Here is a 19,983-nt window from a genome sequence, read left to right on the forward strand (position 1 = left end):
GTTAGTCAGCGCAGTGTTTGTGTACTCTCGTCTTCGTCCTGTTCTGGCGCTGTTTCTTCGTATAAAATCAGTGTGTAGCCTTTTCTACGTTTGCCCTATGCGTTCAGTTACATTTTACTTATCGCCAACAAGCTGTGTTAGCGCAGAGCTTTCAGCTGAGTCCGCTAGAATGACTTGCCCATCATAAACGATGAAAAATTGTTGAACATGGAATGTCGAGGCGCGTTTCGATGAGTGTTTTTTTTTTATCAAGCCAGGTGTGTGCAAAGGGAGCCTTGACACTTTGTTCCCTGTTTAACTATTTCTTAATAGTTCAAGCCTCCATGTTCCTTTGACCATGTGTAGATTGGATTATTCCTTATAAAGCAATACAACAGCATGATTACGTTTGTTCTTGTTGTTGCTGTTGTTGTTGTTGTTCTTTTTGTTTTTTTGCGGAGGCGTGAGCTTTCGGTCAAATATTTTGCCGCTGAGCGGGCTAAATAATTCAAGCGCTGCTTCGCATGCATAAACAGGCGCTTACGTTGTAAACTGATAACTATATTTCTTATATATACGTAATGCGATGTTTATTTCCACGAGGTCATTGGTCACATTCAAAGTCGCATCAAACACTCCGCGAACACCTTCGCTCTAGACGGAGGATTTTATCACGCGGACGAAGCAAAAAGAGCCAGACGCTATACCCGATTGCATGGCCTTACCAGCTGGGGCTGTAAAATATCCCGTACGCTTCAGAGAATACACGCAAAAAGTAAGACCTCGCCCCGTGAACCCGGATACGTGTAGTCAAGACCCCAGAATTCCCCGCTGCGGTGGCGCAGGGCTTAGCACGCTCGGCCGTAATCAGTGGAGAAGGAAAAGTCCGATCCTGGTAGTAGGTGCCATGTTTAAATGCAGGTGAAATGCAAAAAACACCCGTGTGCACGTAATTGCATTGTACGTTAAAGATCCCCGGTTCTAAATCTCCGGATCCCCGGGTGCCTTAATCGCAATGTATTTTCTTGAATTTAAACGCCACAAACCAAGCGAAAGCACTCCTCGCCAGTTTGCAGCAGTGTATGCATATATCTGGTATTATGGTACTAAGAAGACGAACCGCTCAGTAGTCAAACGCTGGAACTTCACAGCACGCAACACAGCTCGCAACGCTTCGCGGTTTTCTCGGTCGCTACACACATGCAGATACTTAAGTTTGCTTCACAGCAAAACAGGCCCGGCGCGTTCCCGCGCTATTCAAACGAAGCGAAGCCCCGCCTCCAAGCCCCGGTGCGCCCGCGCTGATTAGCTTCGATGCGCGGCCGCACCGCAAGCGCTGGCGCTCCGCGGGGCGCACCTGGCGCAGCCACGCGGTGCCATGTGCGTACCAAGGGTGGACGACCTTGTACATTCATTGTTTCTCTTTTTTCGGCACAAGTTCGCCCAATAAGTAACAATTTTTACAGGTTTGTATACCTATAGAGGTGCTATTCTGGACATTTTCAAATTCCGCCATGTTGTCAAATTTCGCCATTGTTCCACTCTGATTGGCCCGGAGAGCTGCTGTGACCTCTCCGATTGGCTTAAATCCGCCATTACGAAATGTGACAACATGGAGGAATTTGAAAGTGTCCAGGAAAGCACCCCAGCTCTTCACCGTTACAACCACGTGATATCGCACAGGCTGCCTTCATGTTGAACAAAGGTTGACTACGTACAAGAGTTCTGGAAACCATTCTACTGAAATTGTGTTTTTCGTGGAACGCATATACTCATCGCTGAGATTGCAAATGCATATTCTGACGCTCTACTTAAGCTGATAATGTGGAAGAGAGTAGAACACGTCTTCGACGTAAACGCAGATGGCTTCGTGATTCCCAGGATTGTTTTCTTGCAAAAACTGTGTCAACGCCAACGAATTGGTTACCGGGTAGGGGCCTTTAGTGTTCTGGGAGGATAGCTGCGTCTGCATAACGCCTGTCACTACATGTTGCCATGCGGCCTTTTCAGTGACGATTGCCCTGAAAGTGATTTCCGGTGCGTGGGCTATTGCTGCGAAGAAATATTCCAGGAACACTACCCCAGATTGACCACAGCCGATAACGGTCTTTTATTGCGATAGCAATTATATGGACAGTCTCGGCTGGATTTTGCCGTCGCCGTCGCCGCCGTCATGCACCGTATATAGAGAGAGAGATAAACATTTTAATGAAGCTGGAGATGTTTGCCTGGCTGTTCGCCTGACATGCTACTCCAGGTGCTGGGTGACGATTATGATATACACAGTGATAACCACATAACACATACAGTCACACAAGTTTACAAAGTTTGGTTCAGGCTCGTGGCCCGCAAGAAATTCAACAGCGCTTTCGTGGCACGTAGCGCACAGGTGATGCTTTGCCATGGGCCCAGAACATGTCGCAACTCTAAGCACGATCCCCGTTGAAGATGCAAGGCTGCCTTCAGAGACTGTCTGTCTGATGCGCATCGCTTGCATTCACAAAGAACATGATGTAAATCTTCTTGGACGTTGCATTGGACGCACATTCGTGAGTCCGACAGCTTAATCTTGCTCCTGAAGTAGTTGGTGTATGCGACGTTCAGTCTGATGCGGTGCAAGCATGTTTCATCTTGCCTGTTTAGGTCTCGCGGCATATCAAAGTTACACGATGGGTCAGTCTTGTAAAGTGGTCCATACTGGTGATTAGCATCTGTCCAGAGGGATCGCTGGAGCCGCCAAGCGTGTGCCGATACGATTGTCGCGGCATCTTTCCTCGAGAAAGGTATCTTGATGATTTCTCTCGAGGCGTCATGTTCAGCTTTGGCAGCGTCATCAGCATGGACGTTGCCTTGTATTCCACAGTTGGCAGGTATCCACTGCAGAGCAATGCGGTGATGGAGGTCACAGGCTTTGTTGCATAGATATTTGATGTCCGTGACGAGTTGGTCTTGCGTGCGTGGAGACTTCAGAGACTGCAGCGCCGCTCTTGAGTCGGTGAAGATGACCCAAGACTCAGCTGTCTGATCTACAATGTAATTAAAAGCAGCCCGTAGTGCAGCCAGTTCAGTCGCTGTAGATGAAGTGCGGTGACTAAGAGTGGCAGAGATGGTGACATTGGCAGATGGAATCCAGACACCAATTGCAGACGATGTAGGTGTAACAGAGCCATCAGTGTAAATATGACTGTGAGCCCTGTAATTATTTTCCACGTGCTGTAGGGTGAAATATGTTAGTGCTGGTCCGGGTGTACGTCTCTTGTTCTTGAATCCAGGCACAAAAGTGATTATTGACCACGAAGGAATTTTCCACGATGGCTCCGTAGGCATTGATGCGCTTTGATAATGCAGCGGAAGCAAGCTCCGCACCACAAGACTGCTGTCTGAAGCACCGTATATGTATAAGTATGTATATATATATATATATATATATATATATATATATATATATATATATATATATAAAAGCCCCAAAGAAAAATAATTCATAAAAATGCTTCCGAAGCGCGGAATCGAACCAGAGACCTCTTCCTCCGCAGCGAGTGGCGCTAGCCACTACGCCACGATAAAGTCCCTGAAACTTCGTAAAGTAGCGACATACGTGCATGAAAGCGCGCCTCCTCTCTTTTCTCCCCCCTCTGCCCTCCCCGAGGCTGACGCCGCGTCGGCATTGGCCAACTGCAGTCACGTGGGACCGCTCGGAGCGTTCGTTTGCTTACAGTCGCTCGCGACTGCCATCTTCGCTCTCGAAGCGCGGGTTCGCTGGTTCTCAGCGCATGTGTTTTATGGATACGCGCTTTCCATTCCGCGTGCGTTGTGCTCCGAGATACCTTGCACACAAGACCGACTTCACGGTTGGTTGCCATGGGCTTCTGCTGCGCTTTCGGATGCCAAAGCAAATCAAGTGAAGGCAAAAAGCTGTTTATGATACCGTCCGGGAAGCGCAACGAGTTGCGAAGGAAGGCTTGGTTACACCGAATCGGAAGATAGAACTTTCGGCCGACGTTTTCGACGCGACTATGCGATGTAAGTTGCTATCCTCTCACTATAAGTACTCGTCGAGGTTCGCGCAAATCGCTGCGTGCTATAACGCCGCAGACACGTCTCAGTTATTTGGGCAGTACGTCGCTTTTCCTCACACGTTTTATTGCTACTTCTGCGGGGTCTGTACTAAGTGTTGTTTTTTTTCGAAAATGTGATTGCGAAACTTCAGAGATTCGGCGCAGTTCTTTTGAAGAAACACAGTTACCGTGTGAAAGCTCACATTAGGTGTGGTACTCTCTGTTTTTGTTGCGTGCTCGTTTTTTTCTGTTTTTTTTTTCCCCAAAGCAAATAGCTTTCTCTGGCTCTTTGACGCCGACAGATCCGCCGGTGGACTTGCGATAAAAGGTAGGTAGGCAAAGCGTGCGTGTCCAACCGAGTCGCAGGGTGCATTCATCGTTTAGGAACCTCACGTACACGTGTTATTTAGCGCGAAGGTTGACGTGCGTTTCGTGTGGAGGTTTATATCCGCGAGTGGCTTTCCGCCGCGGTGGAGCAGAGGTTGCGGTGCTCGGCTACTGACCCGAAGGTCGCGGTCGACCTCGGCGGTCACATTTCGACAGGGGCGAATAGCTTGAAGCCAGTGTGCCGTGCGATTTCAGTTTTCGTTAAAGAACATCAGATGGTCAAAATTTCCAGAGCCCTCCACTACGCCGTCTCTCATAATCATATCGTGGTAGTGGGACGTAAAACCCCGAATGATATTAATATCCGCGAGTGGAGCTCTCGCGAAGGAAACGTTTACGGTGGCAGGCTAGTTTATTCGTTCGCTTGCTCGTTCATTGAGCAGCGAGTATAGTTCGTATGTCAAGTACGTCTACGAGGCACACTTGCGCACTATGGTTGGTGCGTCTAATCTCTTAACGAATCAACCAACGCTGTCTAAATGTATCGACTGGAAATGATGTACGCCTTCTGGCGCATTCTTCTTTCAATGAAGCTCCGAGCTGCTGCTTGCACGACAGTCATTTTCTAAATAAATAATAGTCGGCACTCTTAATACAGCCAACACCCATTGCCCATGTGTTTCTTCCACTCTAAAAACTGTCCGCACCTTTTGTGAAGTCTTCTTGCCCCTCACCAATAACCGTCCTCTGGCTAGTTTGCGCTTCCTTTCTTGAAAACTCGGTGCTCGGCACTTTCCTATCAAGGATGCTTTTTATTAACACGCACGTCATTCGTGACCTGAAAGTACGGCGCGCCCGGCGATAATGCAAGGAAAGGCACGCGAGATTGATAGTTATTGTTTCGGGACAGAAATACGCCCCATAGCACGCCCTTTTTGTGAGGTTGCTAAACAGTTAACAGAAAATAGCGAGCGCAGAGATTTGGTGAAAAAGAGAAAAACAAGTGAGCCAGATGCTGGATATTGTTTTGTAGGAAAGAGACGTACTCAAATACGCCCTTTTGTATTGCAGTGTGCAGTGTTACATGATACAGGCACGTATAGCGGCGTTAACTATATTTACCCAACCGATACTTCGGAACGGCTACCTCTAGTGCGTACTGGCAGCCTCAGTGCGTCATTGGTATGCGCGGCAAATTCGCCTCGCGAGGACGACGTGTACAATGTATAGGTTTCAGAAGGCTTCATGTAGAGCGGGACATTAACGTTCAACATCACACATGTCCTTTAGAAACGTGTCCTAACATCTCCTAAACGACATAAAATTAAAAAAAAAGGATACAAAGATCTAGACGGCTAGTGCGAATGCTTAAAGCGCGCCGCCTGGCAAGCGCGCGCTCACTTCGCGAAGCGTCGTCTGCTACGCAAGAGCAAGGTAGGTGGCGCCATGCTCGAAAAGAGAGTGCGAAGGAGAGGAGAACGAGGAGGAACGCGAGCGGAGGAGGAAAGTGTCGCTACTTTACGAAGTTTCAGGGACTTTACGCCACGAAACGCAGATCCTCCACGTAGGTAACGGCGAGCATTATATACACACCCTTTACCACTGGACGGACTCAGAAACGGCTGCGCTTATAAGCGTTTGTTCATTACCAGCGAGATGGCGTTAGGAGCGCGACAGGCGCATTTAAAAGTCGTCGGCTCGCTCGCTCGCTTCTTCTTATACTTGCGCAGGGAGAACCTTGCCCTTCCGCTGTCTGCTCGCGCGGTTTTCTTGTGCTGAGGGGAAGAGGGATGTTTCACGCTTTCACCGTGATGTCCGCGCTCATGTTACGGAGCGTACGAATGCCACTCGAGCTCAAGGGACGCCGCTAAACGAACAAACAGAAGATGAGCGCGAACTATCAAGTGTCACAGCTCGACACTTGAAGCACGCTAGTTTTCTTCGCTGCTTCGGCCGCCTTTGCAACAGGAGCGCTGTTCAAACTGAGAGTATCCATTGGCGAGCCTCATTTCATATAGCATTAGTTTCTTGCTATCGCATTCATTGCTTCGGCCTTGCGGCGAAACTGTGACTTTTTTTTATTGCGATAGCAATTATATGGACAGTCTCGGCTGGATTTTGCCGTCGCCGTCGCCGTCGCCGCCGTCATGCACCGTATATGTATAAGTATGTATATATATATAAAGGCCCCACAGAAAAACAACTCAGAAAAATGCTTCCGAAGCGCGGAATCGAACCAGGGACCTCTTGCTCCACAGCGAGCGGCGCTATCCACTACGCCACGAAACGCAGATCCTCCACGTAGCTAACGGCGAGCGTTATATACACACCATTTAGCACTGGACGGACTCGGAGACAGCAGGCGATAATAAGCGTTTCTTCATTACCAGCGAGGTGGCGCTAGGAGCCCGACGGCCGCATTTAAAAGTCGTCGGCGAGCTCGCTCGCTTCTTCTTATATTTGCGCATGGGAGAAGCTTGCCCTTCCGCTGTCTGCTCGCGCGGTTTTCTCGTGGCGAGGGGTAGAGGAATGTTTCACGCTTTCACCGTGATGTCCGCGCTCATGTTACGGCGCGTACGAATGTCACTCGAGCTCAGGGACGCCGCTAAACGAACAGAAGATGAGCGCGAACTATCAAGTGTCACAGCTCGACACTTGAAGCACGCTAGTTTCCTTCGCTGCTTCGGCCGCCTTTGCAACAGAAGCGCTGTTCAAACTGAGAGTATCCATTGGCGAGCCTCACTTCGTATAGCATTAGTTCCTTGCTATCGCATTCATTGCTTCGCCCTTGCGGCGAAACTGTGACTTTTTTCGTCATACTTCCAAAAGCTTTGCACAAGCGCAAAGCGCAGCAAACCATAGAAAAGCTGATGCTTTTTTTTTTCAGAGAAACTGTTAAAGGCGCTTTGGCGATGTTAACAGGGTTAGAGTTAGGCAAAGTGGCAGCGGGAGTCAAGAAATCTGGTAAGGTCAAGAGAGTGCGGTTCGACCTCTCGTTTCAAGGACACGATGGTGCTTTCTAGACAGAGAGTGTAGGAAGCCCGGGAAATTATTGAAGCCTTTAACATTAGAAGAAAAAACGAAAGCTGTGCGAGTCAGTAATTACTATGGCTTTGGGATAAAGAACTTGACATAGAAAAGTATCGTGCGCCAGTACAACGAAGGGACATGAGCCAAAAAATCTGATGTTTCGAGTTTGTGTCACGCGGTCTGATTACTTTCATACAGTTTTCTTCTACGTATTTCTGAATAAAAGTCTATTGAGATTTAGAGCATGTCCCGTGCACTTCTTTTGCGGTTCAGAGCTTCTGTTGTTTCAGCACACTTTAAAAAAAACATGCCGACGCGACCAAGCGCATGTTGCTGACTATTGCACGAAGTCACACTATTTCTTTGTGTTCTCCCTAATTGTTTAATAAGCAAGGTTAATTAACGAACTTCTGAAGCAACAAAGCTGGGCGAAAAATTCCGATTAGAAAGTTGTAGATCGATCTGCAAAATGCCCGATTAGACAGTTTCTAACTTTCTATCTATTAGGTATTAGTGTTCTTGCGCTGATTGCAGATGCCCGGGAATAAAACAAAAAAAAGAAACACGCGACATGACCGCTTGCGCGCTGTATTTGCAGTGCTCCCTAACGTCCCGCCTACAAACGACCCCCGTGGCGGTTCACGAGAGTGAGAATAAGCAGACGCAGGGGTTATCGCTTGAGCTTCGTTATCGCGCGGCCACCACCATGACATTTGCAGGGGTGGCCATCATGTACCACCCAGTGCGTAATTTAAGTAAAACCACAAAGCTTAATTAATTGTGAGGGGGGGGGGAGAGGAAAAGACGTTATTTCTGAAGCCCTGTTACTCCTGATCACCATGTATGGAAAGAGGACACTTGGAGAGCACGAAGGATGGATAAAACATGCATATTTATTATGCATGACATAGTTTGCCCTCGCAACGCTGGGAATCGCGTTTATCGGCAGCATAGCGCGACGTCATGATACAGAGCAAAATTTAAATTGTTTCACGTACTGCCATACGCGAGTAAGTTTTCTTGGGAGAGCAATATGGATACATATCGTGACCTGTCCTCACCTTCCGTCGATGCAGCGCACGGTGCGCGTCTTCGCATCGTAGAAGAGGGCGAAGCAGTCGCCTCCGATGCCCGTCGCGTACGGCTTGAGCACCTGGAGCGCGGCCGCAGCTGCCACCGCCGCGTCGGCCGCATTGCCACCACGGGTCAGCACCTCTGCGACGAAAACCACACACAGTGCATCATCGCTTGACCTTCCCGAGATAACTTTTGTTCACCGACAACTCGTTTAAATGAACGCGCCACTTCCTACGTGGCTATTGAAGCTGCCAAACAGCAGAAAGACACATAAATAGCTTAAAAATAGCACATATACCGTGCTCCCCTGTTCCGCCAGACTTCTCGTGCGCACGATCTGTGCTTCTCTTGCAAGGGGCATGCGTTGCATGCATCGACTACATAACACGCACGAAGGCTTGCAGGCGGCCAGTGTGGTATTAGAGGAAATGATGAGAAGTCAATGCGCTATGCCATAACTTGTTACCGCGAACACATTACCGTAAACCCGTGACGTGCGACAAACAGTATGCGAATAACAGGACGACGTTGCGGAACACGGCCGAAATTACCTCGGAGAAATGGTTCGCTGCATATAATGCTTCCACTACTAAAGAAATTCAGCCATCGCGTTCACCATTACAGCGGCGCGAGACAGCATAACCAGATGCACGCGTTGGAAAGCGTCAGCGCGCTGGGCTTCAGTGGCAGCCTGTGCTTCAGTGTGGGCGTCCGCGGACGTTGAGCCACGGCTAGCTTTTCGTGTCCGGCGCCGGAAGCTCCTGCGGGCGTCACGCATGTGAGCGGTACTTCGTAAATATTTTGGTATAATATTAAAAGTAAGCTGAAGTGTCTGTAATTCTGCAAGTCTTAAGTCTGCCTTCTTGCGTATTCATACAATGTTGACGCTTTTCCCGCTGAGTGGCACATTCGAGGTCTTAGGACATGGCGTGTAAGGTGTCGTAAGTTTATAATATGAAATCTGCATCATTGCTGATCAAATAACTCTTAACCCATCTTATTCGGGCGCTTTTCCGCGGGGCATGTCTCGCACGACCTTATCTAACCTCATCGGAAGTTGTAAATGGAACTCCCTGTCCTGTTCTACATTGATTTTCCTCGAAGACGGTTGCCTTATCTGCGAACTGTACAGCTCAGAATAGAAGTGTGTTGCCGCTTTTTCATTGTCAAAACGTACTGCCTGTATCATTTATTTTACTTATTCATTATGATACTACACTTGCTCGAAGGCATTGCTGTAGGGGAAATATTACAGAGGGAACAAAAAAAAACGAATAATGATTACTATGTAAATACGTCAAGAGCAAAGACGGCAATAGTAAACAACCGTGCAAAAATAATAATAGACAGTAAACACCCAAAGAGCAAACGCATTAACAGTAAAGACACGAAGAGTAATCACACCAAGAGCGTACACTCTAAGAAAAAAAAAGTCAAAAGAGGGTCACGGCACTGTGACTCCCTTCTGGTATCCAGTTGACCCCTTTTGGAAGGTGGAAGCAGAAAAAGAGAGTTAGGATTTCTAAGAGAGTCACTACACTCTTGTGAAGCGCGTTTCGATTGGCTTCCGTGATGAAGGTGCCGCCGTATGCGCCACCGTATGCGCCGTACATATCGCGCGTTTGCCGGTTCGGCGCCGTTGTGGCGGCTCGCCGACGCAGCCGGGCTGGCGCTGCGCCTCTTCTCTCAGTCTGCTCGGTCTTTTGGAATCCGTTACGTTGGTTGCGCGGGTTGCGTCAGTTGCCTGTCTTGTAGTTTTGTGTTTGAGCAAACATGCGCATCTTCTGTGGCGCTGACGCCAGGCTACGGGCTCGAAGTGACGCTTGGAGGGCGGAATATTCATGGAGCAGCGGACACGGACAATGTGCGCCTGTTAACGGTGACTGTACTGCTATCGTAGGTACTAATCATACAGCTTTAGCTTGGCGTCTGCAGTAGCTCTGCGGAAGTTGGCTGCCAAGCATTTCCAACAGCAGCCTGCGTCCGCGGGGCTGTTGCGGATGCCCAACTAAATATGTCAGTTAACGAGTTCACCCCGTTATGCGCGTTGCTGTACAAGCTCCCATAAAATGAGCGATGCAAATCGCACATTGTGTCTCCACTTCTAAAGGTGCAAGGTGTCGTTTTGAGGTGCGCTTTAGTCTATTTCATAATAACATTCCCATCGACATTGAGTGTGCAGCATGCTTCCGCGCGTGCGAACGTGAAAAAAAGTCTGTGTACAGGATACTTAGACGCGCCAGATATAATGGTTTTTGTTGGCTTAAAGACGGTAGTTTAAGATACAGATATAGTACGACGTTTCCAGCGCGTACGCGGTAGTCACTTAAGTTGGACACGCCTCGCCGGTAAGTTGAAAAAGCTCGAGAATTTCGACGGCGCGCGTTGTTGCGGCCGCCGCCGTGCACTCTTTTCCCTCGTTTCTGTTTGCTGTTTTCGTGGTTTGCCTACATCTGCGATGACGTTTGACTGTATAACAGAATCGAGTGAGCATAGGCGTGCGCAGAGGGGGGGCAGGGGGGCGGCCGCCCCCCCCCCCCAGTCACCTAAGAAGACGGCGGCGCAGAGTCTGCCCATACATTGACTTAATAGGGAGGGGGGGGCGCCGCGACGAACCTTCGCCCCCCCCCCCCTCAAGGGGAACCCTGCGCACGCCTATGCGAGTGAGTGAACGTGGCTGTGGGAGCTATGTGCGGTAATTCTAGCATATCATATGTCTGATCTCGACGTAGACGGCGTCCGCGCGCGCTGGGTGTCGGTCGGGCGCTCGTGCTCGTATGTGTTTATCTGAGTATTTAAGGATGGGTTACGTTTGTAAAACACGGGGTTATTAACCGCTCACGACGCGCCCCTGACTGCCGGAGGATGCGCTTGGGTCGCTTGGGTGTCGAAATATGCCAGACCAAAGTCGGGCTTATTCTGAAAGCAAATTTTGAAGCGATTTCTCAGAAAAGAAGTGCTTTCGTTGGTGCATAGCCAGTGCCTATTGCGAAACGAGGTTCCCGCTTTCTTTTACGTGAAATTATTTTTTTCGTTGCGAGATTATTTAAAACGAAACACACGTGTCAGATGTGTGTACAGTAACGGTGTGTTAAACAAAGATGGGTTTTGAATAGAAATAATCAGTGTGTGTGCGTTGGTTATTCCCAGAATCTCGGATCGCTTCTCCCGCCTCTTCACTCCAGTTGACAGCCACACTCGGGGAAACGAAGGTGTCGCTATGGTCTGGCGCCTCACCACTCGTGATGGGAAAATCAACAGCGGCGTTCGCCCTGTCAACGAGGCAGTCGGTCCTACATTTCCTGTGGTTGGACAACACGACGTAGGAAAAGAGGTGAGTGGCACCAACGCAAAGGAGCCTAAGACAGTTTCGCTTGTTGTTTAAAAGAGGCTCACATGATCTTGTGCTGCAAGTTTGCCGCCAAGTGACGTGGTACAAAAGCTACTATTTGCGAGTTGTGTTTTACACGATAACGGCCTTACCATGCCTGTTCGCATTTCTTGTTTTGTTGTGAGCCTTCATTATGTCTGTGTAAATCACTTATTGTGTAGGTTTTGCAAATTCTTACTGCAGTTCCGTTTTCTCATCATAATATCACGTTCTGCTTTTCAGGTACAATTTTTCATGGCTTCTCACGCTGAACAGGAGCGACAGCATAGCAAGTCACAAGTCTGATGCCTCCAGCCGTCACCACTTTATTCAAAATCATAAGGAATAAATACGGAAACATGATGCCGATTTCTGCAGTTTATTTTGCACCATATGACACTATGCACATCACGGTCACACATTTTAGTTTGGCTATACTCATACAAGCATGTAAATAAGAAATACCTCAACTGTTTAATTGGAAATCGCAGACCATCTTTTCGCGCTTTCTAGATTACTCTGCTGAAAAAGGTGTGTTGCTTTTGCGAGTTTTAATTAAACAAATGCTAAAATTGAACTATTCCTTTTGCGCAGTCGCTGGGCACAACGGCAAGTATTATTGAACTTGCTTAAAATGAATACTTCACTATTTCCAACAGTAGTCGCGCGAAAGTAGAGAATCGGTCAATTGAGGAACCTAAAATAGTTCTGGAGTCGCTTGACGCTTCAGTGTGTGTCATTTGACCCTCGTAGGAGTGTTACCGGCCAGATTCGTCTGACTCCCTGATAAGTGGTTATGTGACCCTTCGAATAAGAGTCCTTCCACTCTTCCTAGAGGGTCAGGGTACTCTTCTAGAGCGCGCAGACTCTGACCCACGAAGAGAGTCACCGTGCCTCTTTAAAGAGGGCCGTGTACGTGGCAAGTCAGAACTCTCCGAAAAGAGTCACGCATACTCTTTTTCTTTTCTTAAAGTGTAGGTTATGCACATCAGAATACGAGCTACGCGCTATCATAAATAATATGCTGTCTTAGCGCACTTACAAACTATCATCTGTCTACACCACGAGTTTAGGCAGTTTATTCCGTTCTTTAATGCTCCAGGGAAAAAAAGATGATTGAAATACTTTTGTATGACAAATAATTTCGCGTACTTTCTTCTACGGTCATGTATTGCCTGTCTACAATCATTGTGTACGACAATGATTGTAGGCGGGCCAGTGGTACATATTTGAGCATGAGCAAGCGCCCAAAGACGGATCAACGGAATGAGAACAAACATATCTGCTCTTATTCAATTGTCCCGTTTTTTTTTTTTTTTTCGCGCTGTTTCACGCTCAGACTGCTTGTATCCCGGTGTGGAGCTTTGGTCATCTGATTATTGTTTTCATTGCTGCAAGCGTTCTTCAGTCATTGTCTATACTTTAGGCGGTGTCACTTGTCCTGTTAATGGGGGCTGCAATCGCCAGGCAGATTCCAAGGGCTGAAGTATCGGCCCCCCAAAGCGCACCATGAAAGCGCGGGCAATTTAGAGTAGGTCCTTTTAGTGCGCCAGCGAACGCTGGTTGTGGACCAAAGACCGAGTCAGAGCCCAGAGTTGATAACACAAACAAAATATATTCTCAGTTAAGGCAGTACAAGCATCACAAACATGCACACTCGGCTGGTATCAATTACAGCTCATAATATAGCTTAGATGGTGCTTAAACACACGGGAACAAAAACAGATCACGCTCTTCAAATGCAATCCTATGCATTACAAACTATTCAAGAACACTTAAAGTCTTGAATATTCACCAAACGTATCCAGTCCACAGTTCTTGGCACGCAACTTGAATGCTTCTCTTCCAGGAAACACTCACGCAAACTCCAGCGCTGATCGTAGTTGTTCCCTTCCGTCGTCGGTCCCGAATGTTTCTCTTCCAGGAAACACTCACGTAACTTCCCACTGCTCACACGGCGTCGTCACTCTATTCTTCCAGATCGACGATCGACTGACCGCACTACATTATCAAACACGTCTTCTTTGGCCGATGGAACCACACTCAACCTAACTTCTTCACAATCTCCGGACCGACTGTCTTCTCCTCCACGACTTCCCATCACTGCACTCTTATATCTCCTCGCTCTAGGGTTGCAGAAGCGTCTAGTGTGTTTTTTGGCGTGCAGCGCAGCCAAAGCTAGGGAAAGGGCGAGATTGGTCTCGTCGGTTCCTTTCGCGGTGGCGTCACTCGGCGTCGCATCGTGTTTTCTTTCGAGACGGTTCCAGACTTTGCCGGGCGTTTGATCGGGGAATGTCGGTTGGGGTGAGGAGGCGCGCTCGTGGCGTCTTTTGATACTTGTTTTAACACGAAAGTGTTTTATGCCGGGGTTCACCACGGCTCTACTGACGTATTTCCGTCACGGATATGACGTTGTAAAATATAAAGACTAACAGATGGCGAAGAAAAAGTTCTGTCACCGGGAGTCGAACTTACGACCCCTCGCTCTCGCTCCACAGCGCGCGGCGCGAAACTACATTATGCCACAGACGGCACATTCTTCGCCATGTTAACGGCGAACTATTTATATACACCATTTGCCGGTGGCGGTACTCAGAGATCGGTGGTACATCACCGTGTTTTCGTTATCACTACAGAGATGGCGCGAAGGGCTCGAAGAGCGCGCTTTAAAGATCGACGCCCTACGCGTCGAGATTAGTGCGCGCCTCCAACAAGGCGTGGTCGCTCGTGCGCGCGCTTATCTCTTGATGGCGGTGGTTTGTACGTCTTGTGCTATCACAGCAAGTTTGCGTTGAGAGCACGAAGGTCACTTCGCTCACTGCAGTGGTCGCTTTTGCGAATGGAGCGCGCTGCTCACACAAAAATAATTTGCAAATGTGACAGTTCGCGCTCATCCTATGTATGTTCGTTCCGTGCGTCCTTTCTGCTTGAGCAGCGCGTTGCAAGTTTCGAGCTGCTTGACGTTCTTCGCGTGACATTACAATTTGTTGCTATAGCGTTCATTCCTTCGCCGTTGGGGCGAAAGAATGCTTAACAAGCGCTCAACTACGTCTGTGAAGACACGTTTCACTTTCGTGTTATACCGATTCCTATGACAGAGGATCACCCATGTTTTTTTCGTTGCGCGCGCTTGTTGACCGAACGGCTGGCGCCGTGCTTTCCCGCTGTCGTCTGAAAGCGGCCGCGCGCGCGCCTTTATTAACGCGCTCATTTGTGACAGGCGGAAAAGAGCGAAATTACAAGATACAATTGGAATGAGGAACGGAACACATGCCCATGACCAGATGGGCATGTGGAGAGAAAAACTCCATAAAAAGAATGTCAGCTCCGCCGCAAGGGCGAAGCAATGAATGCGATAGCAACAAATTGTAATTTTACACGAAGTAAGGCTGGCAGCTAATTTTATACGAAGCAGTAAGGCTGGCAGAAATTCCGGTGTTGGCGTCGGAGTCGCTGGTTGTGAGCGAAAAATCATCATCTTGTCCGTGACCGGAAAATCGAGATAGACGAAAAAATCTTAGGTTCGAGTGAGAATCGAACCCAGGCCGTCTGCGGGGCAAGCAGGTGTTCTACCAAAGAGCCACTACATTGCTTGGAACTGCACTGAAATTAACTTTAATGCTTCACAAACATACGCGTACTGTGTACAGGTGTCACAGTACGAGATGTAATATCGCAGTAAAACGGGGTACAAGCGTATATTGCCATCGGGCGTCACACCATGTGAACTGCATAACGAGCTCGTGGTGTAAAGCCGGCCGCCCATTACAAAAGGCACACACATTACTGCTCGTATTCCCTTAAGAACACGTAGTGGGTGCATCACAACTTCGAAAAAGTATCGCGCGCGTAATTGCTGCTGGTTTAAAGCATGCCACCCATTACAGAGGACATACACATTAGTACACGCATTCTCTTACACACACGTAGTGGGTACACTGTTGTCATAAAAGTGCTGTTGAAGAGGGTGGAAACCTTTACCTTCACTGTAGGTATGTCGAGTGTGTGCGTGTGTGTGTGCGTGTGAGACCGGGCGACTGAACATAATGACAAGCGAAATAGAGCACGATGAGGATGGGGCCGGATATCGCTATCGCGTTCAACTCTTAAAGGTGAAGCTTAAGCGCTCCCAAATTTTTGGCTCCGATCTCGCGTAACTCTACAAAACGCTGGTGTAAGAAAATAAGGCCGCACCAGGGAGAGAAGCCGTTTTCGTGCAGTCTCTTCGAGTTGAGAGCACAGCGCCATTTGCTGTTTGCTGATGCCTGCCGAGAGAGCGTGCGCGCCAGCGCTGTCCGTAAATACATGAGACCGTGACAACACAATAAAGGAAATTACGTGGCGTGTGTGCGGCTTTACGCGGTATCACATGCTTTCAGATCATTCCCTTGTATATCAGACTTACATAACCTAAAACTAACGGTATACAAGCCGGCAGTCGAGCGTAGCCACTCGTTACCGGGTGCTGCGTGAATACGTTTTCTCGGTGGTTATGTAGACTCATGCCCATAGTGTCAACTGCGGTGGCGCGATCGTGGCAGGAATGATTGCATCAAATCAGGGTTTCACCGCAAGGGCCAAGAAATGAATACGATAGCAATAAATTGTAATGTTATACTAAGTAAGGCTGGCAGCTAACTCTTTTGGATCCGGTCTCGCGTAACTCTATACAGAACGCTGGTGTAAGAGAATCAGAGAATGTGGCCGCTCCAGAGACAGATGCGATTTTCGCACAGTCTCTTCGCTTTCAGAGCACAGCACGTAGAAGGGTATACGAGCAGTGTGCTGATGCCTGTCGACGTAGCGCGAGCGCCAGCGATCGCGACCGCGCCCTTATATTCAACGTTCACAGCTGCTGTGCGAGCAACACCGTGCGTTTCCTCTTTGCGTGCGAAGCAATCGACGGCAGGCATTGCACGCGGGCCGATGCTATCGCATGCGCCCTCCATGCGACGGAGATGGGCCGGCTCGTTTGATCTTTGCTTCAGCCGTGTTGGTTGCCCCCACTCGCGCGCTTTTACCCGCGGGTAGAACATACAATGCGCGGGGGGACGTTATCGATTTGGACTTTATACGAAAGCTGATGACGGACGGCAATAGCCCGTCGAGAGTGTCCATATAATTGGTATCGTAATAAAACTATGGGGGCGTGCGAATAGCGAAATTTAATCTCGAATCGAATAGTGCCGAATAGTGGCCAAAAATGTCGAATATCTAATCGAACACAAAGGATTTTATTGAAAATTGAAAGAAAGAAGAACCGTAATGTTGTGATTCATCGTCATGAGTGCTCCATGCCCAAAAATCTTCGGCCGCCCGTTCACAGCAGCGTTTTAACTGCGCTCCGGAACGATGGGAGTTTCTTAACAAGTGGTGCATTGCGGCAGTGTCGACAGCACAGGGTGAACAAATTTTCACATGTCAAGCCAATCACCGACGTTTTGCGGGCCAAATTTGAAACGTTTTACGGCGCTTGCGGCATACGCGACCGAACTCTGCAAGTACTACGTGCCTTCGTTTCGGAAGCGAAGTTGTGAAGGGCTTGATAGTTCTCGCGTGTGTTCTTTTTCCTTACGTAAATGGCATAATCTCATTTCAAATAAACAAGCGGTCGCGATGAACCAGGATATCGGTGAGAGTTTTAACGAAAGGCGTACTGTAAAGCAGGGGCGTAGCCAGAAATTTTTTTCGGGGGGCACGAGCCCGGTGTGCCGCCCCCTGGCTATGCCACTGCTGTAAAGGCGTTAGCGTTAATTTTAGCCACCCCACCCTAACCAAGTTGCACTGTCGGCCTTTGTCGCGTTTTATATATTCGTCATGTCGAATTCTTCGAAACTTCGAACACTAGCTATTCGAAAGTCGAATCGCATTATTAGATTCGAAACTCAAATATTCGCACACCCCCAAATAAAACACCAAAGCAAAACAACCAACATTCCCCCGCAGAGAATATCTCGCCACTGCTGTTAACGGCGCACGCAACAGTTTTAAAGGTTTTAATCCCCGGTACTTCGTCGCCATATCTCGGCGCGTATGTCGAGGAGGTCGCACAGGTCGAGTAGGCGCACGTTCAGACACCAAAGCTATTCTTTCATTGTTGTCCTGGCGCACGACTCCTTTAGCCGAACAATTAGCAAAACAAGCCCTTATCAAAGAGTTCTGGGAATTCGCTTACCGATGGCTGCAGCGGTGGCAAGTGGGTCGTCGGTGCTGGCTCCGCCATCCAGCGAAAGCACGGGCGAACGACGTGAAGCTAATGGCCTCAACATTCTTCTGCGCCAGCGAGCGAGTTGGCGCGTCGGCAGTGCTGAGTCCCGCGCCTTTGCGACGAACACATGGAATGGACTCGTCCCAGAGACCATGTTTTTCTGCTCGCCTCGATAGAGGATACGATAAGCACTCAGCAAAAAGACGAAACACAAAACCAAAATAAGATACAACAGCACAAGAGAAAGAAACGCCAGCTTGATAACGGACAGCCTGCTTTCATTGCGTTTACTTTAGGAATCCTTGTTATCGTCCATGGGGCAGCGACACCCGTACGCAGGTTGCCGTATCGCCGCTGCTACTAAATTGGAGTGCTGTGGAGTAAGGGAATGGGTGTCAAGTGTTGCAAAACTCGGGACTGTTTGTTTAACGTTCGAGGGCGGCACTTTGCGTGTTGCGGGCTTTCTATGCAGTGGCGCGGAATACAGAATACTATTCCGTTTGATCCGTGTCTTCGCGCTGCACATGTGGGAGGCCCTGATATATTTCGATATGGTCAATCAGGGAGGACCAACCCGGAATAGTATAGTGTTCCGTATTCCGTAGAACGGCATAGGCCTGCCGATTGCGTTGTCTTGGTGACGCGGCTAGCTCACGTGATATCGAAACACTGTTCACGATTGTATATGTGTGCGTTCCTCAGCAAAAACCAGGTGGCTTCCGTGCACCACACCCCATACCTACCAGGGACCAGTTGGAACCAGTTGGTCCCAGGCTGGTATCAGTAGGGAGCAGTTGGTCCCAATTCATTACCACTTAGACAATTTTACCCAGGCTCCTCCATCGGAGCGCGTCACAATTACATCAGGCGTATATATACAATCAGCGCCAATTCGCCATCTGGCATCGAACGACGTAAAAAAAATGTAATCATAACGCAAAAGCGGCGCTGACGACACAGTAATTTTTCTTCCCCCTCCTTCACGTCATCGTTTTCGCTTACCAGTGCTTTCACTCGACAAACAGCTTGCACCGTTTCGGAAGCCTTTTTTTTATCCCACAATAATCGTCATCTCGCTTGCTTGTTTTTGCTTTTATTCACAACTTGACGCTCGCCACGCTTCGAAACAAGAATGCTATGCCACGCTGGCAGCGCACAAGCCGTTCGTAACATGGAAGTTTCGGGCTACGCGCCGATAACGCAAGGATATACACTCAAGATAGATTATTGTGGTGGGACAGAAATACGCCCAAAATATGCCCTTTCTATTTAGAGCGTTGGCAAAGCACATGAAGCGCTATGCCTTGGAACAATGAAAATACAAGCTCTGGGCAATACAGAAGCTCTGGGCATATACAGAAGCATCAAACAGACGCGCGTTTTGGATGGATATATATATATATATATATATATATATATATATATATATATATATATATATATATATATATATATATATATATATATATATATATATATATTGTGGGCATTTATTATGCACATCTTCTTCATGTGTACATTATCACCATCATGATGCATTTGGTTATGCATCCTCATCTTCGTCGTGTATCATCATCATCAGTGTGGGTTGATCGTGCCTGTTCGCTGCCGGGTCTTCGGGCCAAATAAACGTCTGCCCTACCAAGACCTCATACGTGGTGGAGGTTGCTTCTGGATCCCCCGTCCTCTACTCGTCCGCTCTACCTCCTGGAGCTTCGCTCAGGTCGCCGTTTGCGCCAGCTGTGCCGAAATATGTCACAGCACGAGCAGGTCGCTGCTGCTGCCGTCCCCACTCTGGCACCGCAAGCCACGCCTTCACACGTCGTAAACAGCCCCCAGCGCGAACCTCATCTCTTCGCTGGTCTGCGCGGAGAAGATGTGGAGGACTGGCTTGACGATTTCGAGCGTGTCAGTTCTGCTAACCGGTGGGACGA

The 19,983-nt window shown here is 48.6% G+C and overlaps 1 protein-coding gene across 1 annotated transcript in view; it reads right to left on the reverse strand.

Moving 5' to 3' along the window:
- Nucleotides 1-18,294, reverse strand: part of LOC119393396 (glutathione hydrolase-like YwrD proenzyme) — a 54,846-nt gene extending 36,552 nt beyond the window's left edge. The window contains exons 1-2 of the mRNA XM_037660391.2: nt 18,017-18,294; nt 8,456-8,609 (exon numbers count right to left, since the gene is read on the reverse strand). Coding sequence (XP_037516319.1) covers nt 8,456-8,609; nt 18,017-18,203 — 341 coding nt within the window. The 5' untranslated portion in view covers nt 18,204-18,294. The remainder of the gene's footprint in view (nt 1-8,455; nt 8,610-18,016) is intronic.
- Nucleotides 18,295-19,983: the final 1,689 nt, after the last annotated feature.

Source organism: Rhipicephalus sanguineus, chromosome 1, assembly GCF_013339695.2.
Source record: "Rhipicephalus sanguineus isolate Rsan-2018 chromosome 1, BIME_Rsan_1.4, whole genome shotgun sequence".
Taxonomy (NCBI): domain Eukaryota; kingdom Metazoa; phylum Arthropoda; class Arachnida; order Ixodida; family Ixodidae; genus Rhipicephalus; species Rhipicephalus sanguineus.